The sequence below is a fragment of the Halteromyces radiatus genome (assembly GCF_025201355.1).
Source record: "Halteromyces radiatus strain CBS 162.75 chromosome Unknown BX664scaffold_5, whole genome shotgun sequence".
NCBI lineage: Eukaryota > Fungi > Mucoromycota > Mucoromycetes > Mucorales > Cunninghamellaceae > Halteromyces > Halteromyces radiatus.
This window is the reverse complement of record NW_026251691.1, coordinates 323828-348821: the sequence shown is the minus strand read 5'-3', so window position 1 is coordinate 348821 and position 24994 is coordinate 323828. Positions and strand designations below refer to the sequence as shown.

General features: G+C 33.1%; 11 protein-coding genes across 11 annotated transcripts; 5 read left to right on the top strand and 6 right to left on the bottom strand.

Annotated features, from left to right (window-relative positions):
* Positions 1–44: 44 nt before the first annotated feature.
* On the bottom strand, positions 45–675 carry BX664DRAFT_350535 (uncharacterized protein; the record flags this gene model as incomplete). Its single annotated transcript, XM_051547630.1, has 2 exons — positions 45–363; positions 416–675. The coding sequence occupies 2 exons, from the start codon at positions 673–675 to the stop codon at positions 45–47; spliced, it is 579 nt and encodes a 192-aa protein (XP_051398774.1).
* Positions 676–987: 312 nt separating this feature from the next.
* Positions 988–2991, bottom strand: BX664DRAFT_298511 (NMD3 family-domain-containing protein). The gene is made up of 4 exons (XM_051542278.1): positions 2935–2991; positions 2152–2760; positions 1971–2044; positions 988–1896 (listed from the first exon to the last, which is right to left on the bottom strand). The coding sequence occupies exons 2-4, from the start codon at positions 2712–2714 to the stop codon at positions 1085–1087; spliced, it is 1449 nt and encodes a 482-aa protein (XP_051398773.1). The 5' UTR covers positions 2715–2760; positions 2935–2991; the 3' UTR covers positions 988–1084.
* Positions 2992–3255: 264 nt separating this feature from the next.
* Positions 3256–4140, top strand: BX664DRAFT_315330 (uncharacterized protein; the record flags this gene model as incomplete). The annotated part of the gene is made up of 4 exons (XM_051542681.1): positions 3256–3289; positions 3378–3579; positions 3897–3981; positions 4039–4140. 4 exons carry the CDS (start codon positions 3256–3258, stop codon positions 4138–4140), a joined length of 423 nt encoding a protein of 140 aa, XP_051398772.1.
* Positions 4141–4895: 755 nt separating this feature from the next.
* BX664DRAFT_334937 (uncharacterized protein) lies at positions 4896–5776 on the top strand. Its single transcript, XM_051545801.1, has one exon. The coding sequence runs from the start codon at positions 4934–4936 to the stop codon at positions 5555–5557; it is 624 nt and encodes a 207-aa protein (XP_051398771.1). The 5' UTR covers positions 4896–4933; the 3' UTR covers positions 5558–5776.
* A 25-nt stretch (positions 5777–5801) lies between these two features.
* Positions 5802–7635, bottom strand: BX664DRAFT_359666 (hemolysin-III related-domain-containing protein). Its single transcript, XM_051548106.1, has 3 exons — positions 6839–7635; positions 6316–6775; positions 5802–6232 (listed from the first exon to the last, which is right to left on the bottom strand). The coding sequence occupies exons 1-3, from the start codon at positions 7412–7414 to the stop codon at positions 5910–5912; spliced, it is 1359 nt and encodes a 452-aa protein (XP_051398770.1). The 5' UTR covers positions 7415–7635; the 3' UTR covers positions 5802–5909.
* A 931-nt stretch (positions 7636–8566) lies between these two features.
* On the top strand, positions 8567–11197 carry BX664DRAFT_298502 (general substrate transporter). The gene is made up of 9 exons (XM_051542277.1): positions 8567–8771; positions 8827–8867; positions 9031–9201; positions 9303–9398; positions 9526–10047; positions 10140–10190; positions 10258–10514; positions 10606–10665; positions 10729–11197. The coding sequence occupies exons 1-9, from the start codon at positions 8624–8626 to the stop codon at positions 11015–11017; spliced, it is 1635 nt and encodes a 544-aa protein (XP_051398769.1). The 5' UTR covers positions 8567–8623; the 3' UTR covers positions 11018–11197.
* Positions 11198–11493: 296 nt separating this feature from the next.
* BX664DRAFT_334929 (tubulin beta-1 chain) lies at positions 11494–13661 on the bottom strand. The gene is made up of 7 exons (XM_051545800.1): positions 13579–13661; positions 13449–13465; positions 13062–13325; positions 12540–13002; positions 12040–12480; positions 11920–11968; positions 11494–11825 (listed from the first exon to the last, which is right to left on the bottom strand). The coding sequence occupies exons 1-7, from the start codon at positions 13604–13606 to the stop codon at positions 11723–11725; spliced, it is 1365 nt and encodes a 454-aa protein (XP_051398768.1). The 5' UTR covers positions 13607–13661; the 3' UTR covers positions 11494–11722.
* Positions 13662–13879: 218 nt separating this feature from the next.
* BX664DRAFT_334926 (uncharacterized protein) lies at positions 13880–15163 on the bottom strand. Its single transcript, XM_051545799.1, has one exon. It carries the CDS (start codon positions 15115–15117, stop codon positions 13999–14001), a length of 1119 nt encoding a protein of 372 aa, XP_051398767.1. The 5' UTR covers positions 15118–15163; the 3' UTR covers positions 13880–13998.
* A 601-nt stretch (positions 15164–15764) lies between these two features.
* BX664DRAFT_365836 (DNA/pantothenate metabolism flavoprotein) lies at positions 15765–16939 on the top strand (the record flags this gene model as incomplete). The annotated part of the gene is made up of 4 exons (XM_051548497.1): positions 15765–15929; positions 15995–16220; positions 16283–16497; positions 16559–16939. The coding sequence occupies 4 exons, from the start codon at positions 15765–15767 to the stop codon at positions 16937–16939; spliced, it is 987 nt and encodes a 328-aa protein (XP_051398766.1).
* A 1382-nt stretch (positions 16940–18321) lies between these two features.
* Positions 18322–20809, bottom strand: BX664DRAFT_298493 (Endonuclease/exonuclease/phosphatase). The gene is made up of 4 exons (XM_051542276.1): positions 19955–20809; positions 19802–19876; positions 19378–19693; positions 18322–19284 (listed from the first exon to the last, which is right to left on the bottom strand). Exons 1-4 carry the CDS (start codon positions 20697–20699, stop codon positions 18621–18623), a joined length of 1800 nt encoding a protein of 599 aa, XP_051398765.1. The 5' UTR covers positions 20700–20809; the 3' UTR covers positions 18322–18620.
* Positions 20810–21468: 659 nt separating this feature from the next.
* Positions 21469–24913, top strand: BX664DRAFT_334921 (uncharacterized protein). The gene is made up of 10 exons (XM_051545798.1): positions 21469–22119; positions 22206–22352; positions 22418–22537; positions 22650–23132; positions 23230–23301; positions 23374–23455; positions 23550–23704; positions 23797–24243; positions 24337–24415; positions 24538–24913. Exons 1-10 carry the CDS (start codon positions 21544–21546, stop codon positions 24864–24866), a joined length of 2490 nt encoding a protein of 829 aa, XP_051398764.1. The 5' UTR covers positions 21469–21543; the 3' UTR covers positions 24867–24913.
* The last annotated feature ends 81 nt before the right edge of the window (positions 24914–24994 follow it).

The following is a 24994-nucleotide window of genomic DNA, read 5'->3' as shown; positions in this document are numbered from 1 at the left end:
AAATACACAAGCAGGATCAGGAGGATATAGAATAGGTATGAGAATTACCAAGAGGATGGAGGTTGTGATGGGTTTGTATCCGATGTGTAAGTATTATTTGATTCCTTGATCCCATTGGCACGTAATAAGGCTTCCAATTCAAGTATACGATGTTGTTGTTCTGATACCTGTTGATGAAGTTGTCGAATATGATTGACGGAATTGAGTAAAATCACTCCTCGATTCAATTTTTGTCGTTGTTGAGGTTGTGGTAATAGACTACTTAATTCATCGATCCGTGCGTTGATATTATCTCTTCGTCGTCGTTCTACTACATTATGTGATTCCCGTCGTTTTCGTTTCTTTTCAAATAATCGATTCATTCTAAATAAAAATTTAAATACATAATTTGTAGTGAAATTTTTTTTTTTATTACTTATCAATACTGAGTTCTCCATCGGCATCCAATTCTTCTTCTATAGTGGAATTGCTACGACTACTACTGAGATGACGAGTGGGTGGAGAAGGTTGAGGTAAAGCTTGATAAGGACTTGACGGAGAAGTATTGAACCGACTGAAAAGTAACTTGTTAGGACCTGGTGGGGTTGGAGGATTGCCATAGTGATGAGAACTGACTTCAAGTTCACTCGGAGCTGGAGGAGGTAAAGGAAGACTATTAGGTGTATGTTGAGTCATTATCTATTATACAAAACTGAATAAACAAAAAAAAAAAAAAAAAAAAAAAGAGAGGGAAAGAAAAGGGAAAAATTCTATCATGTGAGAAAAGAAATGTAAAATAAAATAAATAAAGTATAAAACTCGTGATTCAATGATCATGGGGCTCGGCTCCTCCGAGTATTTGCAAGGAAAAAAAAAAAAAAAAAAGAGGGATCGGAGTGAAGCCGAACGAAACATGTATATATAAAAAGTATCAATGATAATGGTCTGGATTTTTTTTTTTTAATTCAAGTAAAACGTGTAATCAAAACAACAACAATAAAATAGTACAAAAAAAAAAAAAAGAAGAGAATGATGATAAATAATAAATATGATACATGACTAAATGAATAAAAATAAAATGAAAAATAAAGATATATATAATGGACTACATCATCATTTCATCATCATCATCACCAATATGATCAGGATCATCCATATTGATTTGCATTTCATCCAACATTTCTTCCAAAGAGATATCAGGGAAGTCTTCTTCTTCTTCTTCACCATCAGTCATCATATCATTGTTTTGAATATTGTTATTGGCTTGAGATTTGAAAATATTGACAGTAGCTCGGAATTCAGGATCTTCTTCAATATCACGCATAAACATTTCCATATCATGTTCAATTCGAGCTTGATCTTGTTTGCGAGGTAACATTTCATCCACTTCCTTGCCCAATTGTTTGATTTTCCATTGACGTTGTTTGTTTTTCTTGCGGCGAATAGGATAGGATTTACGAACGAGCACCACATCCGGTAATGATGAACGATCCAATTTGTCAAATTCTTCATTGTTGAAATTGGAACGAGATAAATCATACCCTAACACTGTGTCACCAGGATTCAAGATGGCACCCAAATGAGATCGAGCAATATATTCATCATCATTTCGTCCAAAATCAGATGCACGCGCTACATGGATATCTGCCAACACATTCTTGCCACGCACTGGTCCCAAAGGTTCCACATCCAATACATAATATTCAATCAAAGCCTTAGAACTTGCCAAAGGTAAAAATGGTGATCGCCAATAGATGTTGTGAGGTACTTCGCATGTGTTGAGTGTATTGTTATCGATCAAATGAACAGCATTACTAATGCGAGAACATAAGAGTAATTGATTGCCTCCACCCATACTGTTAGCTAACTTTTTCGGTAATACAACTAAATCATCACGACAAATAGGTACAATTTCAACTATATATTAAAAAGAAAGGAACTTGTTAGTGAACATCACCATCATTATTATGATATTCTTTTCATGTTCTTACCAGAGTATGTAAATTTGTAATTGCTTGTACTTGTATGAATATCAGTAGAGATCAATTGTTCACTAGTCTTATACCTAGATTTAACAAAAAAAAAAAAAAAAAAAAAATAGAGAACATCAGACAACATGGTCAAACTAAAAAAAAAAAAAAAAAAAAGAAAAGAAAAAAAACAACAACTTACTTCAAGGGCACCACAGCAGCTAAGAATTCCACCATCTTGATAGCATGAGCACGTTGACCATAATAGAAATCAATACCATCCTTTGTTTCCTTGATATTGGTAGTATCCTTATGAGCATTGTGTTTAAGAATCAATTGTTCTAGATACAAAAAGGTACGTTTGTGTTCCACCTTTTGACGTACTTGTACGACAGCCTTCCAAGTATTTTGAGCAGCAAGCCGAGTACATTCATCACATTGTTGACCAGAGACTACATATTCTACTTCAAAAATCTGTTGCAAGATGGTATTGGCGAAGACTTCCTTTTGAATCGTCAACTTGACCTTGATACGTCGACTGTGAGGTTCTGTCCAAATAAATCCTGCATCCACAAGTCGTACTTTATTTAATCCTTTCAATTTCTTCAAACATAACGTAAGCAATTCTCGAGACTCCAATGCCGCAGTAACCCAGATTCCAGGAGGTTGGAGGTAACGTTCACAGTTTTTACAAAAATGGATGGTTGCTTGCTTAGGAATACCTTCAGTAATGTCCACTTCATTTCGAATACAATTCACACACATATTGGCTTGATTGGGTGGGGTAGGTGCACCACATCCTGGACACTAAATCAAAAAGAACATAGAAAAAAGTCAATAAAGGGAAAGGTATTTGTCAGCTTTTGCCACTTTTGGAAAACTTACAAGACTAAATTTAAATAATAATAAAAAAGAACATAAAAAAAAAAGGTAAGTTTTTAATTAGTGATAAAGGTAATGAATAGAATGATATGAGGTATTTTACATGAGTTGTTCGGTGACTACGGGATGATATTCCATGATCTACGAATCTTTTTTTTTTATTGAAAGAAGAAGAGAGAAAAAAAAAAGGAACTTTTTTTTTTTAAGAAAAAAGCTAGAGAAACAAGCCACAACAGGCCAACAGACCGGAATTAGAAATTTTACCTCCTGCCCTGCATGAATTCAGACAAAGGAGACTACTAAGAAATTCTCACAATTTTCTTTTCGTCCTTTCTCTTTTCTTTACTTTTTCACTTTTTTTTTACTCTCACCTTTCTTCTTTCTCTTTTTTTTATATATTACTACTTCTTTACTGACAACAATAATGAGCGAATACTACGAAGATCTTAAAGCTGATCGTACGTATACCAACGTATATATATATATTAAACGAAAAAATACAATTCTAATTTTTTTCATTTATATTTTAATTATTTATTTAAATAGCCAAATCTTTTTTCTCTAAGATCAACAACGCATTGAGAAAGGGCAGCTATCGTGGGATATTTAAAAATGGCTATATCTTTACCCAGATAATAACCGGTGGACCTCAATATGAAATTATGGGTGAACAACTAGAAAGTTCTTCATCAGCAGCATCGTCAGCCAGTCAGCAACAACAAGAACAACAACGACAACAGCAGCAACAGTAGCGGTAGCACAGTTTTTTGAAATGGCAGCGAAAATCGAAGAATACCAAAACAAAGCAAAGGAAATGACAATCACCAAGGCGGCAATGATGTTCGTATACTATAAACGATTTTACTATTTCAAAGAGATCAGCAACCTTACATATTCTGCTTTTCTTAAGAATTGTGGTAAGGAAAAATACATAAAATGGTCAGGAAAGGAATGTAAAGGGCTAATAAAAAATTACTTTTATATATCCATCATAGTCGAACACCTACCCCACCAAAACCAAGACGCCGCCGCTACCACGATCAACAACATGGTGAAGTGATGTAGTGTTTATGGCGACCTTGTGGAGGGCGCTGATGGTGCTTGGATTCTCTGTTTGGCAGATCTGTACCCGGAGACATACATCAACAAGGTAAAAAGAAAAAAAATAGATAGTCATGGCCTGTAACATATATGTATATATTGGTAGATCAGCAAGGCAATGATGGTGCGAGCAGCTGGGTCCTTGAATATTGAGGGACTGAAGAAGGAATTTGGTTCGCGTCTCCCTGGTCTTTTTTTTACTGAATAGTATATACCTTTTTTTTTTTTATCATTATTGTCATTGTTTTTATTATCCAATATGTGAATTATCAAAACTTGATAGATTATTTTTTTTTCTTCCCTGAAGATGGATCTATCTGAAATTTTGTTCGTTTGAAAATTTGGTCATTTGAACTTCTATGCTTTTCAACCTTTTTTATTTATTTATTATATGACTAGTTTTTTTAAATTTATATATATCCTTCATATCTTATACTTTTTTCTTTGTCAATTTCAATGTATATTTTATTATTAATAAAAATACTTTTTTTTAAAAAAAAAATCAAAACTCGTTATTATGGCCATCCCATTGGATCATCATCCAAGGCTTTACCATTATATCTATCAACCATCAAAATTGTTATGGGAACCCGTATTGTACAGCCTCATTGTACTACAACATCAATGAGAGATGACTTTCCATTTTCAATCTTTTGTTTTCTTATCATATATACTTTAATTTTTTTTTTTTTCAATATAAATAAAGAAAGAATAAAAAGCATACTTTTGATCCGGAAAAGCGGACAAGATATCCACTTCTTTCCATTGTTTGATATGCAATATGATTGGCTTTGGATTTGTCATGGTCAGGCCTCAAAATGAGTCAATCCTGGGAAAAAAATCCCCGCTTGAATCCTTTTGAGCTTCCCCTCTCCCAAAAAAAGCATATAAAGTAATTTTGACCCTCTTCTTTTTTTTTTTTTTTTTCTTTTTTTAACTTGCACTATTTATCCAACTTTCCCACACTCTTTTTTTTTATTTATTTATGAAATATAGAAACAATGTCTTTTGAAGTAGGCCCTAAAACTATTAACAATGTACGTCGCCACAAGGAACGAGCATCGTATGATTATGAAAGTGTTCACCGTGCTTTGGATGAAGGATTGTTAGGACATGTTGGCTTTTGTTTGGAAGATGAAGATGGTGAATCAACTCCAGTGGTCATTCCTATGGTATATGGACGTAAAGATAATTTTTTATATCTTCATGGTTACGTATCTGGTCGATTGGTAAAACATTTGGCTAAAGGTAAAAAAGTGTCAATGGCGGTGACTGAACTGAATGGGTTAGTATTGGCTCTCTCTCCTTTCCATCATTCTGTCAATTATCGATCGGTCGTGGTATTTGGACGTGGTGAGCTGGTGGAAGAACCTGAAGAACGTTTAGAAGCTTTACAAATCATTACGGATCATATGGTCAAGGGTCGATGGGATCAATGCAGGGACAGTACCAAGATTGAACTTCAGACAACGAAGGTCATCAGGGTGGAAATCGAATCGGCAAGTGTCAAAGAAAGTAATAATAAAGAACCAAACGATGATCCTGCGGATTATAAAGATTTGGCTTTATGTGAATCTACTTGGTCTGGTGTGGTAAGTTTTTTTACAAATACAATCCATGGTTGATTTTTTTATTGATCATTCTGCTTTTTTTATATATATATTTATTTTAGGTACCAATGAAGCATATCTGTTTAGAACCTGTACCTGCATCTATCAACAAGCAACCTCTTCCTGATAATATTCGTGATTTGTGGCAGAAAAATCAACCTCCAAAATGATTTATATTTAGTATTAAATTAGTTTATAATAATAAAAAAGACGGTTATATATAATTGAAAAGAAGTATTATTTCTTTTTTTTTTTTTTTATTTGGTATGGGTTCATCATTGATAAATAATTAAGGTAATAAATAAGGAGGAGATTAATATATATATATTATAAAAAAAAGTAATCAAAATGGAGGGAATCATGAGTTCTATAAGATACACATGCCAAATTCATGTCTTTGAGAGACAAAACTAGCAGCAGCGAGATAATGCCACCAGATACCACCGCAAACAAACAAATGCCACCATTGATGAGAATGACCCCAATGATCAAACTTACCAGGCCAAATCCGTTCAGGAAATTGATTACCATAAACAATCACACCTAAACCATAACATGCTAATGATTTCAATACAGGAGCAATCCATAAACCAACTGGAGCAGGACCATAAACAAAAATAAGATGACCAACTGGAAATATACTAGAGGAAGCTAAAGCAACAAAGAATCCAATTCGAATCCATCGAGAATCTAACAATATTCATATGAATAAAGTAAAAATTAACATTCTTCTTTTTTTTTTTTTTTTTTTTTTTTTTTTTTTTTTTAGTTACCTGGATGATCAAACCATGTCATAAAAGGCATAGTGACACCAACAAGAGCTAAAGAACCAGTTCCAATCAAATAAGTATTTCTCCATGATTCATTACAATAGAAACCATAATATTCACATAATAAGACACTTGCAGAAATCAAGGTACTGATACCAACATAATCCAAACAAGCCATTCTAGTAAAAGTATGATAATCATTGATACCTGATAAGGTATGCCATACGGTTGAGCACATGAGACATTTACAAGCCGCCAAAAAGAAGATGGTCATGATGATCCAATCAAACATAGGAACATCCGATAACAAATTTGAATAAAATAATTCATAGATACCAATACCAAGGAATACCATGAATCCAATCAAATGAGTATAAATATTACCAGATTCATTGTGAAGATAAAGCCAAGAATGAAAACAATCTGCTGGTGTAGATAAAAATCGATAACCTGTATGAATATACTATATATCAAAAAAAAATTAGTTCAATGTCTTTGATTATATATATATATAATCTATTGTTACCTTATTATTTCGCCAGGGCACAGGTAATTCTTCATAATCAAGTAAACGTTTGGCACCATAAGTAATAGCAGCTTTGAGGTGATCCATTTGTTCATGAGCCATACCAGCAAAGTCATTGATCTTTTCATGAACTTTATGTCGCATTTCAGAAGCCTTATCTATAGTATCACCAATACAAGTATCGATTTGTTCAATAGAAGACATGAGCGAGTCCATAGTATCGTCCAAAAAGGTATAATCGAAATAATCACCTTGTATCTGTTCCAATTGCCGATATTTTTCAGATAGTTCCGAGAAAGCTTGTTCCAATTGTTGTAAAATATGTTGTTTATATTGACTAGTTGTATTCTCTAATTGAAGCAAACGCCATTGTTCGTCTATTGTTTCTAATAAACATGTTGCTCGTTGTATTTTATTGCGAGTATAGTCTTGTAATCTTTTGGAACTTTCCATATGATAAAGTTGAAACTTGACTTTTTGTACTAAAGGTGTAAGTCGATGTCGAATAAAGTCATCCAAATCCAACATTTCGTCTTTATATGTTGTTTTGTTAATGGTCAACAAGTTTTCCATCATTTTTTCGGTGGGTAATAGGGTATGATTAAATAAAAAAAAAAGAATGTGAAGGGTCGGGTAAAATAGGTAAAAGAAGGAGGAGGAGGAGAAGAACAAGAAGAAGAAACGATTACTTTGGTAGACCCTATATCACCTAAAGTTTCAGAAATTGATAAAGAAAAAAAGAGGTAGTAAAATTTTCTATTTTTTTTTTTTTAAAAAAATTCGTCCACTCAGCCAATCAGACTCGAGTATGAATAAAGTGTATTCATAGTCGGAGGATGTTGGTTCAGTTTTTTTGCCCCATAACCCCTGTTGATTTCTATTTGGATAAAGTCATCTCTCGTATTATTCATTTTTGTAATTCATGAAAAAGAGATCACTTTTTTTTTTTTAATTCATGCTATTTTATTGTTTATCTAACTTGTATCAACCAATCATTTCAAGGTTCCTTTTTTTTTTTCACACCTGCATTGTTCTTTTTCTCGGCGATTGTTAGCTGAAATAAACATTCATTACCTTGTTCGAACAACTTGCCATTTCCGTCTTGCCGATATATACCAAAAAAAGTAAGTCAGTGCTTTACTCTCCATCTTCCGGACCTGATTTTTTTTTTTTTTTTTTTTTTTTACATCTCCACGTTCTTTGATCATATATATCATCTATCGTCATCATCCATCTTCCCACCCAAATAATTGGATAGAAAATTGAAATAGTTTAATTGGAAGATAACCAATGCGGCACTAGAATATTTTTTTTTTTTTTTTTTTTTTTAGTGGAAAAAGAATAATGATGATAGGATGATTTGATTAGCGGTTAAAATAATTTTAGTATGCAAGTTGAAAATCATTGGCAAAACAAATCATCATCTGGGAAAATAAGGGAAATCTGGACACTATATAACGTCATACTGTTGGTTCAAGAGAATAAATTGGGATGATCTAAAAAAAAGGTGGGAACATCTCCGACAATAAAGATTGGATGGGAAAAGCTGGGGAAATGATATATGGGGTTTCCGTACCATTCAAGGTGGGATTGTGGAGACAATTTAAGATTCAGTAAGTGGGGGGGAAAAATCAGAATAAAAATATTTGTGTAGCATATTATCCGTCATTTCTTGACTATAAAAAGATCAAATTTTTCTTTTTTTTTTTGTTTTCTTTTTCTTTTTATTTTTATTTTTACTTTTTTTTTTTTTTTTTACTCTAATTTCTTTTTTATTGATACATAATGAAGGAATCTAATGAAAATGCCTATCCTTCTGATGATAGAGTAGATGTTAGTGATTACCGAGGATCAAGTGGTTTAAAGGGTATGGTTGAAAATCCCTATGTGTTGGCTACTGCTCTATTTGCATCTCTTGGTGGTGTCTTGTTTGGTAAGTAATCATCATATAAGGATCATGATCATTTATTAATTTATACTTTCTATAGGTTACGATCAAGGAGTAATCTCTGGTATTCAAGAAATGGAGGTAAGTTATTTTGAAACATAAAAAAAAAGATCATGATTCCTTGTGATGAATCCTTGTGATGATTCTTTGTGATGATTCCTTGCCACGATTTTTTTATGATGATTCCTTGTGATGATTCCTTGTGATGTTGATTCAATAAGACTGACACTATATTGTTTCATAGACTTTCAAAGCAAGATTCGATATGAGTACAACAGAAAATGCTTTTGTAGTAGCTATTCTTACTCTTGGTTGTTGGGTTGGTGCACTTATAGTTGGATACTTTGCAGACAAGATTGGTCGTAAATACTCTATAGTTTTGAATGGTATCGTTTTCTTAATTGGTAGTTCTTTCGTAAGTGATCATGGGGATACAAAAATGGATTGACATCTGGTCTTGAAAATTTACTGTTTCCAAGGTCTGATGATGAACTAACTTAATTATTTATTCTTTAGCAAGGTGGTGCTCAAACTGTTCCTTATCTCATGGCAGGTAGATTTGTAGCAGGTTTATCTATTGGTGGTCTTAGTATGCTCGTACCTTTATATCAAGTAAAAAAAAAAAAAAGGAACCATAGCGGACTGTCAATCAGTTTCAGTCTAATTTATATGTGTATAAAGTTTAGTCAGGGTCTGTATTAATACTCTTTTCTTCCCGCACTTTTCTTTTTTTTTTTAGTCTGAAATTGCTCCTCCCGAAATAAGAGGTTCTCTTGTCTCACTTCAACAATTGGCTGTTACTTTTGGTATTCTTATTTCTTTTTGGATTGATTATGGTTGTCAAAACATTCCTAGTGAAGCTCAATGGCGAGTACCTTTTTGTATTCAAATTGCTCTTGGTCTTCTTCTTGTTATCGGTATCTTCTTTTTCCCTTTCTCTCCTCGTTGGTTAATGGCTCAAGGTCGTGACGATGAAGCTCTTCAAGTCTTATCTAAATTGCGCCGTGTACCTATTAACCATCCTCGTGTGCAAGAAGAATATCGTGATATCAAGGTCACCGTCATCTTTGAACAACGTGTTGAAGCTCAACGTTTCCCTGATCTTAGCAATGGTACCACTATGGATCAGTTTAAGATTGGTTGTTACGGTTATCTCGATTTATTCAAGGCTGGTATGTTCAAGCGTCTTTTCATTGCATGTGCTCTTCAATTCTTCCAACAATTTTCTGGTATCAATGCCATCATTTATTATGCTCCTAAGGTAAGAAACCAATGTCTTTTTTTTTTTTTTTTTTTTTTAAAAAAAAAAAACATAACAACTCAAATCGGTTTCTTTTTTTTTTTTTTTGATAGATTATGAAATCACTTGGTCTCACTGGTAACTCTGTTTCTTTATTGGCTACTGTAAGTATCAATTATCAAGTACCACAAATTTAGTAAAAGCTGTACTCATATTTACATATTATTTTAGGGTGTGATTGGTATTATCAACTTCCTTTGTACTTTTATCACTGTGTTATACTTGGATAAATTTGGTCGAAAGAAATTCTTGTTGACTGCTTCAGTCTGTCTTACTCTTTGTATGGTGATTGTTGCTGCTATAGTTGGTGTTTATGAAGATGATTGGCCAAACCATATTGCTCAAGGTTGGGTTTCTGTTGCCTTCATTTATTTCTATATTGCCAATTTTGCCTATTCCTTTGGTCCTTTAGGTTGGGTTATCCCCTCGTAAGTATTTTTTTTTTATTATTATTTTTATTCCATCTGCTGTACCATTCTGATTCCATTTGGTATTTTTTTTTTTTTATTATTTCAATAGTGAAATCTTCCCATTACGTGTTCGCTCCAAAGCCATGTCCATCAGTACATCAGCAAATTGGTAAAACAAAGAAAGATAAGTAAATTTTTGATATGGATGACTCATTTTTTTTTTTAATTATAGGATGTGTAATTTCATCATCGGATTGATTACTCCTATCATGTTAGATTCTATTCGATTTTATACCTACGTCTTCTTCGCCATCTTTTGTTTTATTTCCTTCTTCTTTGTCTTCTTTATGATTCCTGAAACAAAAGGTAGAAGTTTGGAAGATATGGATGCTGTATTTGGTGGTCAAACTGCTGCTGAAGATACTGCCATTTTGGATCAAGTCAAAACCGAAGTGTATGGTCAACAAAGTGCTACCAAACCCTCTTCAACTCAATTACAATACGAAAAGGAGGAATTTTAGTTATCTTTCCTTTTGATCTTTTTTTTTTTTATAGTTTAGTCACTCTTCTTATTATTATTGTTACTATTACTTTTTTTTTTCCTACTACTTCTTGTTATTATAATTTTTTCAGTTTATGTGATTGTTATTGCTGTGCAAATAAAACATATGTGTATTTTTGAATAAAAACTTGGAAACCGGAAATCGAATTTATATCATTTATGGAAGAACATTGTTGTTTATACGAACGAGATAAACGAGAGGATTGATAATATTTTGTATACGATCAAATATGATAATGATGTCTATAATTGGTGTCAATGATAATAATAATAGTGGTAGTAATTTGAGGATATGAAAAAGTGGATGCTGAGTGTGGATATTTGACCAAAAGCAGCATATACAATGTAAAGAGGTACTGCATATAGATGTTCGGTCACTCTTAAAGAAAAGCAGACATCTAATTATTATTACTTTATCAAAAGAGGGTATCAAAAGAAGGTCTTTGGATCAAAGTGATGATCAGCGCATTTTTAACATACACCAATGACATTTCAAAATATTAAAGAGTATCAAATGGGTAAAAAGTTAAATGATCTTTATTTTCCAAAAAAAGAAGTAGTACTATCAAAACAACAATCAAATGTCAAAGAATCAAAAAAGAAAAAAAAAAGGGGAATCAACTAAAAAAAGAAAAAGGGAATCAAGTACTAACTATTATTCTATTCATTCTTCATAAGAGGCTTCATCTTCAGGTTCTAAAGCAATTTCGTTATCTTCCAAATCATCATAGTCTTCGTCGGCAGCTGCATCTTGATATTGTTGATATCTAATAGTGTAAAAAAAGAAAACATTTTTAGAATATAGATCAATATTTTCTTGATGCATCATGTCGATCTAAACAGAACTTTTTATTGACTTACTCCGTAACAAGATCGTTCATATTGCTTTCACTTTCAGTAAATTCCATTTCTATCCAAAAAAAAAGAATAAATAAATGGTGAGTCAATTTAATCATATATATATTATTTTCATCACTTTACCATCCATGCCTTCACCAGTGTACCAATGCATGAAAGCCTTGCGTTTGAACATGACGGTGAATTGATCATTGACACGTTTAAACAAATCTTGAATAGCAGTACTATTTCCAATAAAGGTACCACTCATCTTCAAACCAACAGGAGGAATATCACAAAGTGAGGTCTTGACGCTACTGGGAATCCATTCGACAAAATAGGCAGAATTCTTTTGTTGCACAGCCAGCATTTGATTTTCCACTTCTTTTGTTGAAACACGTCCACGGAAAATGGTTGCCACTGTGAGATAACGTCCATGTCTAGGGTCAGAAGCAGCCATCATATTCTTGGCATCAAACATTTGAGCAGTCAATTCAGGAACACTAAGATTACGGTACTGTTGAGAAATCAGAGATGTTAACGGAGCAAAACCAACCATAAAGAAATGAAGACGTGGGAATGGTACTAAAAGAAAAAAAAAAGATCAATCATGTCATTTTTATTTTTGATTCGTTTTTCTTTACCCATATTAACAAAAAGTTTTCGTAGATCTGCATTCAATTGACCAGGGAAACGTAAAGAGGTAGAGACACCAGACATGACAGCAGAGACCAATTGATTCAAATCACCATAACCAGGATTAGTAAGTTTTAAAGTTCTGAAACATATATCATAGAGAGCTTCATTGTCAATACAAAAGGTGGCATCACAATGTTCAACCAATTGATGAACAGTCAGAACAGCATTGTAAGGTTCCACTACAGTGTCAGAAACTTTTGGAGATGGTACCACGGAATAGGAACACAACATACGATCAGGGTATTCTTCACGAATTTTGGATAACAAGAGAGATCCCAGTCCAGAGCCTGTACCACCACCAAGAGAATGCGACATTTGGAATCCTTGTAAACAATCGGCATGTTCGGCTTCTTTTCTAATGACATCCAAGACTGTTTCTACCAGTTCCGCACCTTCAGTATAATATCCCTATAAAAGAAGGATAAATATTCTTTTTTTTTTTTATTATTATTTTTTTTTTTTTTTACCCTTGCCCAAGAGTTACCAGCACCTGACTGACCAGATACATAGTTGTCAGGACGGAAAAGACCACCATATTCACTACTCCGAATAGTATCCAATACAGCAGGTTCCAAATCAACAAGAATAGATCTTGGAACATATTTTCCAGTGGAGCCTTCATTATAATATACATTGATTCTTTCTAATTGTAAGTCATTATCTCCATCATAAGATCCTTTAGTATTGATACCATGTTCTTGAGAAATGGTTTCCCAAAATCTTTGACCGATCTAAAAATAAATAAATAAATAAGTATGTGCATGAAGATGTATCATGTAAAGAAGTGACATAAAATACGCCACAAACAGGTTGTTGTTATTGGGAATACAATAATATTTCTTTTCTTTTCATACCTGGTTTCCACATTGACCTTGACACGTACATTAGCAAAAAAAAAAAAAAAAAGAAAAAGAAAAAGGAATGTTAGTAATGGAGTTGTCCATTTATAAACATTGACATAAGGTATGAATCACTCTATGTTACCTGCTTGAACATGAATAATTTCTCTCATGATGATAAGTACTAATAAAAGAAAAAAAAAAAAAGAAAAAGAGGAAAAAAAAAAAGAAGAGAAGAGGAAAGTGAGGGATCAGAACAAAAAAAAAAGAAGTGGGAAAAATCTCCCACTTCTTTTTATATGAGGTACAATTCAAGCCCCGTGCATGAAAAAAAAGAAGCAGATGAAGGGCCTTTTTCAACATTTAGGATTCTAAATTTTTATTAAAAAGACAATATAATAATGATATATGAATAAAGTAGATAAGAAGTAAAAAAAAAAAAAGAGGAGGGAGAAAGAAAGAGAGAAGAAGAAAAAAAAAAAAGAGGAATAGGGAATATATAGAATATAAAATAATACAAGAATATGTACAATATAAATATGAAGATATCAATAAGAGATAAGGATCAGAAGAATTCTTGCAAGTCCTTCAAAGTCACTACGCCTTGCCATCGTCCAGATTTAGTAAGCACCGGAAGTAAGGGTAAACTTTTTTCGCGGAGAGATTTGTTGGTCATCAATTGTAAAGCATCCAGAGCTAAGGTATTGCTTTGACAGGTAATTGGATTTCTAGTCATGATGTCCGCAGCCCGAATATTGAATATACCATCCTTGTCAGAAGATTTCAAGATTCGATGTATATCTCCATGTGTGATAACACCCACCACTTGACCATCCGTAGAATCATCTTCAGAAGTTGTTGAACATGGAGGAGTTGGTATCATTGTCATATCTTCATCATCATTATCTATCACCACTACACCAGATGCCTTGGGATGACGAGTCATTTCCATAATCACCAAGTCCAATGAAGCTTGAGGTGACACTGAACCAGCTACTGATGTCGTAATCATAGTATCCGATACCTTTAATAAAAGTCGCCGTCCTAAAGATCCACCAGGATGATTAAGAGCAAAACCATCTGTAGAAAATGAGCGCAATTTTGCTAATGATAACGCCAATGCATCCCCAAGAGCTAAAGCCAAAGTAGTTGAACTTGTTGGTGCTGGTACAGTTCCTGCTTCTCTATCGACATGTCCATCTAACCATGCTTGACATTCCTTGGCTAATTTGCTTTTTTCATTACCACCTAATCCAATGATAGGTACTTGTCTATGTTTGATACTCGGTAAAAGAGCCATCAATTCTTCAGTATTACCAGAAAACGAAAGAGCCAATACAACATCATTAACTTGAATGACACCAAGATCGCCATGAAGTGCTTCTACAGGATGTAAAAATGTAGCTGAAGTGCCAGTAGATAACATGGTTGCTACTATTTTTTCACCAATCTTGCCAGATTTGCCTACACCTGTAACGACAACTTTTCCACCAGCTTCGAGAGATTTGAATATCAATTCAACGGCATGTTCATATCCTTGTCGAGTCTCCGTATGTTGTTGTAAACGTTCTGCGCATGCTTGTATTGCTCTAGCTTCTTCCATTAATACTCGAGAAGCATCTAAAAGGATATCGTTTTTACTTGTGTATTTCATATCGTTGTTGTTCAATGAATAACCGATCATGACATGTCAAAAGAAAGTAAAAAAAAAAAAAATAAAAATAAAAAAATAAAGAGCTTATTTTTATACAAAAATAGATAAAAGAAAGAAAGAAAGAACAAAAAAAAAAAAAATTGGTTTGTGATAAAGGGGGACAACGGAATCGGTTTCTTTTTTTGAAATACAGCACGGAAACGAAATTCGGTAAAACGAATGGGCAGGAAAAATCTCGCAAGCCACGAATATAGGGAAAAAGCAAAGAGTTTAAATTTGATAGGAGGCGCGCCCAATCGGAAAATGTTACACTAAGAAATAATTTCGTTTACTCTTTGTTTTATTGCACCATTTCTTTTTGATATGATTTCTCTTAAAAAAAAAAAGAAACTTTCATATATTATATATAATTATTTATGAAAGATTGTCTTATGTCTATTCCTTTTTTTTTTTTTCTAGATAATCAAAAAATGAATAAAAAACAAGATATATATATATGCTATTCTTTAGCCTGGCATAGATTGACTCAGTTTCTGATTGGCTGGAATTGGATATCCGTTGAAAAGCGCTGACAAATTTCATTTTTTCTTTCTTTCTGGATTTCCCTAAGTTTTTCCCCAAATTTGCCTGTTTTTTTACTCATGGAGAAAGATCACCCTGTTCAACAAACTTATCCAATGCCTACAACTGAACAATTATTAGATAATGGACAAGGTGTTATTGATCCTGATGTCTTTTTTAAAATGAATTCTCCTCCTGCTAACTTGAAAGACTTTGAAACAAAGTTAGAACAATTTGTGGATTATCATCAAGAAAAAAAGACACGTCTGGTTTTTATTACAGTAAGAAACTTTTTTTTTTATTTATTTAAATATTTCAATAACTCTTCTTTTTTTTTTTTTAATAGAGTGGAGGTACTATTGTACCTTTGGAAAACCAAACTGTTAGATTTATTGATAATTTTAGCAATGGTCATCGTGGTGCTTGTTCTGCAGAATATTTTTTAGAAGCTGGTTATGCAGTTGTCTTTATGCATCGTCAATTCAGTCTTCAACCTTATCATCGTCATTATACTCATAATCCTTCTATTGGATTTTTGGATTATTTGGTACAAAAAGACGACAATATTCAAGGTAAATATGAAATTTTCTTTTTAACAAAAACATATTGATAATTTTTTTTTGTTTTGTTGTAGTGGATCAACAATATAATGATAAGATGAAAACAGTATTATCCAATTATCAAAATGCCATCAAAAATAATCGATTACTTTTATTGGATTTTGTCACACTTTCGGATTATCTCTTCAAATTGAAAAGTGGTACTCGGATTCTGGCTCGATTACAAGAAAATGCCATGTATTATCTAGCAGCGGCTGTGAGTGATTTCTTCATTCCTTCTGAAAAAATGGTAAGTCTATTTAAAAGTTTATATTTCAACACTCATCTTTTTTTTTTTTTTTTTTTTAAAGCATGAACATAAGATTCAATCTGGTGGTGGAGCATTAACTTTGACATTGGATCAAGTTCCCAAGTTTTTGACACCTTTAGTCAGTGTATGGGCAAGCAAAGGATTAATTGTTTCCTTCAAATTAGAAACTGATGTGAATCTCTTGGTACCGAAAGCTCGACAAGCACTTACACGATATGGTCATCAGGTTGTTGTTGCCAATATGTTAAGTACTCGAAAACAAACAGTTACCGTGATTACCAAAAGTTCACAACAAGTTTTATCTCTGACTCCTGAAGATATCGCTCATCATGTAGAAATCGAAAGTCGAATTATACCCCAGCTTGTACATATTCACGATGGTTGGATCAGTTCTGGAGCAACAAAAGCCTGTCAACAATGAAATTATTTATAACTAGTAATTATTAGATAAATAGATAGTTAGTTAGTTAGATTAGTTAGACTTTTTTTTCCTTGAATAAAATACTCTGGTATCCCATTGAAAGTTCTCAACTTCAAAGAATTGGTGTGGATGTCTATCTTTTTGTTGAAAATGTGTGAACTGTTGAATTCTTTTTTTTTTTTTTTTTTTTTTTTTTTTTTTTTTTTTTTTAGCGACGGTAATCATCCATTATCCAGTCATGAGAACAAGAGTAATGGATACAACGTTATTAGATAAGCCTAGACTTTTTTTTTTTTTTTGAGAGGAATCTAATGGTAGTAACTTTATTGGATTGCGATCATCATTGGATAAGGGACGATGATGTTGGATGATAAGGTATACACTATCAATTAAGTCAATTGAACGAGAATGTTTTCATTTATGTTCAGTCCAAATTTGGTGCAATGATGATGACTTTGGAGTGAATGACAAAAGCATGAAAGGGTACATGTTACCCCACGTGATGTTACAGCATATGAAAAATAAAAAAAAATATTGTAGATCGAATTTCTCTCTCATTATCTATTGTTAGGTTACTTTTTTTGAGAGGGATCTAATATTGGTAATTGCGTTGAATGATGATGACAATCGGATGAGGAATGATGATATTAACATTTACTACTTAGTTGAGATATTCCATTACCATCATCAATATTATCATGATCGTTTCTTCTTGTGTTTTTAGAGGACATAGAGCTTATGTTGTACGAACGTTAGATGATTCACCAAAGATTTTGAGTTGTTATTGTCGCTCATTGATAGTGATGTTGGTGTAACTTGGAAATGAAATAGAATTTTTTTTTTGTTGACAATCACAACTATATAATAGAAAGGCAGATGACTCAAGTTTTAGATCCAAAGTTACGTAAGGATTTTTACTCATTTATATTATATTATATAAAAATGGATTGTTGTTACTCACCTGATGTTACAAAAATGTCAACTCCTGTTAATGTTGCAATGAACCATCAATTCAGCGCCATTTTCCTAACTAGATGGATGAACATCAGTCATTGGGATAACGAATAAATGGATGAGTATGCTATTTTTGTTAGTGGAAGAGAAAAAAAAATCAGATATACAGCGTTTTCAAAGTTTCTTGTTGGGTCACGAGAAAATAGTTTCGTGTAAAGTTATAAAATAGAATATCAAGCTTTCCCAAAATGGATGTCGCATTATCACTTTTTTAGAGATGTTGGTAGAGGTGATTGATAATAGAATGATGCATCAATGTTGGTGATGATGATGGAAAAATAAAAAAAAAATATTGTGAGAATCAGTGACACTGTTTTTTTTTATTTGAAAAGTATATTGAAAAATGAAACATAGTGTCTCTTTTCTTTATTGATACAATGGATCATCATTAGACTGTTGATTCATCATTGAACGTAATGGTTTTCAGGATCCATTTTTCTTTCCTCATATTTTGGCAATGTATTTTTTTTTTTGGGTGTAAAAACAATTGATTTTTTTTTTATTTTTTGGAAGAATGCCTATAACTAGAAGAACTATGAAAACTAGGTGGGCAGGGGTATCTTGTATCAATTTGTTGTTTGAATTTGAATTCGGTCACAACTGGAATATGACTATAATAATAATATAAAAGAATATATTAATAAATCAGTAATAGATCATCCATAACTTACTCAGAGGGAAAATGAGGATTGGGAATACCGACAACATTTGACATATAGACAGGATCTAAAGGGCCAAGTACGGAAACCACGTCCAAAGTTTTTGTTGTAAAAAATATATAATCCAAGGTACCTTTATAATCAGGAGTAAAGTTAGTAAAATCCAATTCTCCAATATAACTATATCCGCTTTTCAAAGATAAGTCATGTTGAAGTCCATTGGCTGTAAATGATCCATACTGACATTGGTTGAATTCATCATGATCATGATCAAGGTTGCCTTTGGTGAGATATTCGTATAGACCTGAGTTTGGTTCAGAATTGAAGTCGCCACAAATAAGTATTGGTATAGATGTTATGGAAGTGTACTGTTGTTTCCCATCAAGATTATTTTTGGTGCTTTCAAGTATCGTCCGGGATGCAAATTGACAAAGTTCGTCCATCATAATTCCTATTTGTACCAATTTGACATCAGAAAATGCTGGATCCCATGTTAGTTGCGAATTTGTCACTATCACCATGTTTTGTGTCTTAATATCTTCCAATAGACTAAATATCGCAATGTTGTCCTTGGGCATCAATCGATTGTATGTATCCTTTGAGCTTTTAAAGTCGGGTCGTTCCAAACCTTTCTTGTTGAATTCCACAAATAAATGATCCACTAGTTTATATCTATTAAAAAAAAAAAATGGAATGATTTTGATTATCTTCCTCCTCTTTTTTTTTTTTTTTTTTTTTTTTTTTTTTTTTTTTATTTCTATATACCTTGATGATTTAAAAAATGTGGCGCAACCATCCACCCATTTTCGATCATTTTCAGACATCGTTTTGGCTCTTGATTTGGGATAAAAAATTCCATCATAGTTTCCATGGTTTTTCAGATAGGGAGTAAATACAGATTCAAAATCATCCATAGCGACCTCTTGTAGGCAAAGAATATCAGCATCAATATCGTTGATTTCAGAAAATAGGAGTTCTTTTCGGTAATCCCATTCCAAAGCCCATGCTGGTGTATAGCCGTATTTTTGATCATTGACATACTTTGGGCAAAGTGTATTGTAACTAAGTACCGTAAATCGTTCTGATAATGATTCCAAAAAAAAAAAAAAATGGTTGATTAGTTTTTACCTATATTTTTATTCCTGTTATCATCAGTTCCATTTCTTCTTCTACTCCTTCTTCTTCTTACCTTCTGCTTCTGAATCGCTAATGTTTTCATTATCTTCAATCGTTAACCATTCTCTTGAAGGTGGAGGTAATCCAACTAAATCAAAAAAAAAAAAAAAAAGAAAAAAGAAAAAAGGTTAGGGCCATCGGATCGAAACCAAGCACTTTGTTTTACCTGGCATATGTTCCCTAAGCGAACTGATCAATCCTTGAGTTCCTTCATTCATTATCAAGTTTTGTAAATCGTTTTGGAGTGGATTTCCTTCCAAACCCAAAGTTTCCAACCGATAGAGCATTCCAATTTCGTTAGGTAAAGTGACGATTTGATTATCGAAAAGCAATAATTCCTTGAGAGAAGCGAGTTGACCAATACCAGGAAATACTTCAGTAATGTTATTGCCAGAACAGTCAAGTATTTCCAGATGAGATAACTTTACGATATCAGGATGAATATATGTCAATTGATTGTGGTTCATATAAACAGCAGTCAGAAAATCGTAAGCGAAAAGACTAGAAGATAGATGCTTCAGGCCTAAACCACCAATATCCAAGACGGTCCACAGTTGTTGGTTGCTATTTTTATTGTCTTCCTTTCGTTCTTGCTGTTGAGTTGAACTACCATCATCAATAGATTTCATTGTTCCCTGATTTGTTGTGGTTCGAGAAGATAGTTGATTCCTTGCCAAAACAGCTGCAATTCGTGCATGGTAATGAGGGGAAGATGCTTGCCTTGATTGAATATGTTGGTCAGTAAGAGCGTTGGGAGCATTATGAGATACACTAAGAAGGGAGACGGCGTTTACAAGGTTCGACGTCGTATTGGTAGAAGAAGGAATAAAAGGACGTTGGTCGTTTCCATTGCCGTAATCTTCATTCCAATCTTGGTCATTGTACTTTGTAATATTGCCGTTACTATACATGATGGAGATATAGAACAATAGCTAAATAAATTCTTTTCAATATGTCAAAAGCGTTCAATAGAATAAAAAAGTATCATTCAGTAAAAGTGGTAAAGAGAACAAAAAAAAAAAAAAAAAAAAAAGGAACAAAGAAAAAAAAAAAAACAAAAATTCGGTGTTGAAAACGTCATGCGTGAAAACATATACATAGAGTTCAACGGAGTTACCTTTTCAGTTAACACTCGTTCCTAGGCACCATTCATTTTTTGCCCCTGCCTATTGACATTGATTGAAATGTTCATAAAAAAGCATGCACTTTTATGACAGATCTATATTGCAACATTGTATACACGTGATAAGAAAAAAAAAAAAAGGTCGAAGGTTGTTCAATGCTCATCAGTAACGTTGATTGGCTCATTTCAAACTTGCAATGAAATTACATGTGTGGGGGTGAGTGATACTCCTCCTCAAAGTGAACATCCGGGTAACGAAATATACTGAATTCTTGATTGCTTGTTTGTTTGTTTGTTTTTCCTTTTTTTTACTTTTTTCTTTTTTCAAAAATGAACTATGAATATCCATCATAGTTTTGCAATATGAAAAAGGTCAGTTCAATAGATAAATGATGATTTTCGGTTGCTTGCTTTAATAAATGTCAAAAATGGGATCTAATAGTCCACAATGTTCGCGGGGTTTGTAATCTTATATTGTATCGTCTCATTGCAGGCACATAAAAAAAAAACTTAGTTCCCTGTCTCTTTCTTTCTTTTTTTTTTTTTTTTTTTTTTGCCTCCTTTCCCTCTATCTCTATCTTTCTCTCTTTCTCTCTCTTTTTTTTTTCTTCTTCTCCATCACTTGGTTGACAATGACTTCCTCGATTTCCCTTGACCCTCCTTTTGCTTATAATCCAGGATGCAAACCAACAAAAAGTATTCTAAAACAGCGAGCAACGACTACCTCTACATCTTGGCTTGCAAGATTATCCTCTACCGATATCTTCCCGCCACCTCAAACACCAATACCATCACAACAACAGCAACAACGCTCGTTTAGTCTTTTCCGGAAATTGATCAATAGTACTTCTAATGCTACAACCATACAAAACTCATCACCGGTATCAACAAATACGACTCCTTCTGTCAATAGTCCAACTGAAATAGATGAATTATCATCTGCCGAACTGAAACGTGTGCGATTCTCTGTCAACAAGCTGACCACCGAATACTTTCCTTATTCCACTGATGACAATGAAGATAACAACAATCCTGTTACCAATAATACCGAAATTACAACATCTCCTATTCCCACCACAACGTCTGACAAAACTGATACGACACATACAACCGAAATGACAACTCCCGAAAAAGTATTATCATATTATGAAACAGCCTGTAAAAATAAAGAGGAACCCCTATTGGACGCATTTACGTTTTCTTTATTGGTAAGAAGTATCAAAATAGTAGACATTTTGCCTTATTTAATTTTTTTTTCTAACCATCACTTTTTTTTTTGATGACTTGTTTATAGTCTCATCCACAAACTTCTATCTTGACACATATCGATTTGTCTAATCAAGAACTCAATCGACGATCCGTGGAACCTTTTGCTGATGTGCTATGTCTTGATCTTGGATTGGAAAAACTAACACTAAGAAATTGCCAGTTGGAGGATGAAGTAGGTTAATTTTTTACATAAAGACTTTCGAATTTATTAACCACTGACGCTGACACTTTCTATAGAGCTTGAAGGTGATTCTACATAGCTTACTAGTCGTTAATCAATTGAAACATTTAGATCTCTCGGACAACAAAAAGATTCAGACGAATGGATTTAAATATATATCGATCTATATCAAGGAAGTAAGTGTTAACTGAAGTAATAAGTATAATAAAATTTAATGATATTCATGGTATTGCTTTCGATGTTCCTTTTTTTTTTTTTTTTTTTTTTTTTTTTTTTTTTTTTTGTTAGGCATCTACTTTGGAAGTTCTGGATCTGTCTGGTACAAATCCTGACAAGAAATCTATCAACTACATTTCTCAGGCACTCTCTCATGCATCAACACGAACGACAACATCTAGCTTGAGTAATTCCGGATTACGAAAATTGATAATGAATACTTGCAACTTGCGACAAACTCACCTAGAAAGCTTGGGGAATGCTATTCGAAGATCATCATTATTATATTTATCTTTATGCAATAATCGTATTAATCAACAAGGCGCTATCTATATTGGTGTTATGCTTCGAGATTATGATGATCCTGTTACTCAAACGAATGGAAACATACAAAGTCTTCGTGGATTACAACATTTAGTACTAGATTACAACGATCTTAGACAAGGTGTACAGTATATAGCTCAGGCATTACGAAGGAATCAAAGTTTACGATCTCTATCTATGACGGATTGCAAATTGGATACACAGTGCTGTGTCTCAGTTGCAGAAGCATTGGTAAATAACAAGACAAAAAAAGAAAAAGCAATGTTGATATGGATTGATATCTTGTTTTTGCTAACAAATATTCCTTATTTATTTGAATTGAAAACAGAAATACAACCAGTCTCTTGAAATTCTCTCATTATCCTCAAATCCACTCTGCAATGAGCAACAACTAGAAGGGGTATGCCACAAACATATTGTCATTATGTATTTGCTGCCTTGATTCTAATAGTTTTATTTTATTTTATTTTAGATTATTTCTTTGAAGCAATCACTATATTGCAATCACTCTTTATCTGAACTGAATCTGGCTGATACTGGACTTGGCTCTGAAGGTAAATAATTAAAAAAAAAAAGTGAATAGATTGGAAGAAAGAGTATTGATAATGATTGTTTACTTCTATATTAACAATTTTCGTTATGCTACAGCGGCTGTACAATTGGCTGAATGTCTTCCAGAAAATACCAAATTAGCCAGGCTCGATCTTTCCAGAAATTCAAGCATTGATTTGACTGGCTTGATGGCTCTGATGTCCGGATTACAAATGAATTCAACTTTAGTCTTTTTGGATGTGAATATACCTGTAAGATATCACTATATTCTGAATATTGGGAAAATAGCGTACCAATCCAGTGATCCATCTTTTTTTTTTTTTTTTTTTTTTTTTGCTAATAGGCGAAAAATCGTGATATGGTCAAGGTACAGAGCGAAATGGCAGCTTTATGTACACGGAATGCACAAGTCGTTGATAATAATAATAATAATAATAATGTATCACGTACTCCTTCACTCAACTCAATTGATACCAATCACTCATCCATTACTACAACTCATGCGACGGCAAGACTTACTTTACAAGAAAGACTGGCCGCAGTGACCAAGGGAAAGAATTCTAGAGCTAATTCCATTCGATCCATGAACTCTGTAGAAAATTTACGACCAACATCATCACCAGTATCAAGATCAACGCCAGAAGTGCCTAGTAGAAATAGAAAGGTGCAAACGAATTTTGATGTGGAAATGAGTCAAGTTGGATTACTTGAAGAAATGCTTCAAGCTGAAGAATCAACAGAAGAAACACAAGATGACAATGATATTCGACGCCCTAACGACGCTATTGTAGTAAGTAAAGAAAGTACATTTATCTTTCTTACCTCTTTTTTTTTTCTATTTATTGGATAATTAAATGATACCTTTTTTTATCCCGTTATTCAGCAAGTATATCTTCAATGCAGAAAAGGCCTTCTCAATTTGAACAACAGTATACCTCAACTCATGGACAGTGATCATCTAAGTAAGTCTTTTTTCGTTTGATAAAAAAAAAAAAAAAAAAAAGAGGAAGGTCCATGAAAGAATCGGGACGAGACAGAATATCATTCATACTTTTTTTTTTTTTTTTTTTTTTTTTTTTGCTAGTGGATCTTTTGGGATTGAACGACCGCCTGACTTCAGCTATTGCTAATTATGAAGAAACCTTCAACAAACCACCAAGGATGCCAAACCGACCTACCAAAACGACGCAATCGCCCATTGACAACAGTAATTCCATTGACAAAGAGCGATCTGAGTCCCCTTTTGAAATAGGTGAAGATGATGAAGAAGAAGAGGAACAAGACGACGTGGATGATTCAAACGTATTAAATGAAACGGACAGCAAGGATATTCATGAATTACGAAAGGAAAAAGAAGTGGAAGAAGGGACTGCTTTCAAGCATGCCAAGGATACAGAGGATACCATATTATGATAGGATAATATATGCTTTGTAGTTAATTCTTTTTATTTATTTGAAATAAAACTATCTTAGTTTTTTCTTCTGAACATGATGATCTTGTAAAATAAATGTTTTACATAATCATGGTTGCTATGATTCTT

What these genes read in the sequence shown, in the direction of transcription:
- BX664DRAFT_298511 (XM_051542278.1), bottom strand. Translation starts at nt 2,714, where the DNA reads ATGTGTGTGAATTGTATTCGAAATGAAGTGGACATTACTGAAGGTATT. An exon ending in GCTGCTGTGGTGCCCTTGAA is followed by an intron (nt 2,045 to 2,151) that starts GTAAGTTGTTGT and finishes TGTTAAATCTAG; the next exon opens with GTATAAGACTAGTGAACAAT. An exon ending in TTACAAATTTACATACTCTG is followed by an intron (nt 1,897 to 1,970) that starts GTAAGAACATGA and finishes TTTAATATATAG; the next exon opens with TTGAAATTGTACCTATTTGT.
- BX664DRAFT_334937 (XM_051545801.1), top strand. Translation starts at nt 4,934, where the DNA reads ATGTCTTTTGAAGTAGGCCCTAAAACTATTAACAATGTACGTCGCCAC.
- BX664DRAFT_359666 (XM_051548106.1), bottom strand. Translation starts at nt 7,414, where the DNA reads ATGATGGAAAACTTGTTGACCATTAACAAAACAACATATAAAGACGAA. An exon ending in TGCCCTGGCGAAATAATAAG is followed by an intron (nt 6,776 to 6,838) that starts GTAACAATAGAT and finishes TTTGATATATAG; the next exon opens with TATATTCATACAGGTTATCG. An exon ending in GACATGGTTTGATCATCCAG is followed by an intron (nt 6,233 to 6,315) that starts GTAACTAAAAAA and finishes GAATATTGTTAG; the next exon opens with ATTCTCGATGGATTCGAATT.
- BX664DRAFT_298502 (XM_051542277.1), top strand. Translation starts at nt 8,624, where the DNA reads ATGAAGGAATCTAATGAAAATGCCTATCCTTCTGATGATAGAGTAGAT. An exon ending in TGCTCGTACCTTTATATCAA is followed by an intron (nt 9,399 to 9,525) that starts GTAAAAAAAAAA and finishes TTTTTTTTTTAG; the next exon opens with TCTGAAATTGCTCCTCCCGA. An exon ending in CTGTTTCTTTATTGGCTACT is followed by an intron (nt 10,191 to 10,257) that starts GTAAGTATCAAT and finishes ATATTATTTTAG; the next exon opens with GGTGTGATTGGTATTATCAA.
- BX664DRAFT_334929 (XM_051545800.1), bottom strand. Translation starts at nt 13,606, where the DNA reads ATGAGAGAAATTATTCATGTTCAAGCAG. An exon ending in CTGGTAACTCTTGGGCAAGG is followed by an intron (nt 13,003 to 13,061) that starts GTAAAAAAAAAA and finishes CTTCTTTTATAG; the next exon opens with GGATATTATACTGAAGGTGC. An exon ending in CACTGGTGAAGGCATGGATG is followed by an intron (nt 11,969 to 12,039) that starts GTAAAGTGATGA and finishes TTTTTTGGATAG; the next exon opens with AAATGGAATTTACTGAAAGT.
- BX664DRAFT_334926 (XM_051545799.1), bottom strand. Translation starts at nt 15,117, where the DNA reads ATGATCGGTTATTCATTGAACAACAACGATATGAAATACACAAGTAAA.
- BX664DRAFT_298493 (XM_051542276.1), bottom strand. Translation starts at nt 20,699, where the DNA reads ATGTATAGTAACGGCAATATTACAAAGTACAATGACCAAGATTGGAAT. An exon ending in TAGCGATTCAGAAGCAGAAG is followed by an intron (nt 19,694 to 19,801) that starts GTAAGAAGAAGA and finishes AATCATTATCAG; the next exon opens with AACGATTTACGGTACTTAGT. An exon ending in ACATTTTTTAAATCATCAAG is followed by an intron (nt 19,285 to 19,377) that starts GTATATAGAAAT and finishes TTTTTTTAATAG; the next exon opens with ATATAAACTAGTGGATCATT.
- BX664DRAFT_334921 (XM_051545798.1), top strand. Translation starts at nt 21,544, where the DNA reads ATGACTTCCTCGATTTCCCTTGACCCTCCTTTTGCTTATAATCCAGGA. An exon ending in TATCGATCTATATCAAGGAA is followed by an intron (nt 22,538 to 22,649) that starts GTAAGTGTTAAC and finishes TTTTTTTGTTAG; the next exon opens with GCATCTACTTTGGAAGTTCT. An exon ending in CATGGACAGTGATCATCTAA is followed by an intron (nt 24,416 to 24,537) that starts GTAAGTCTTTTT and finishes TTTTTTTGCTAG; the next exon opens with TGGATCTTTTGGGATTGAAC.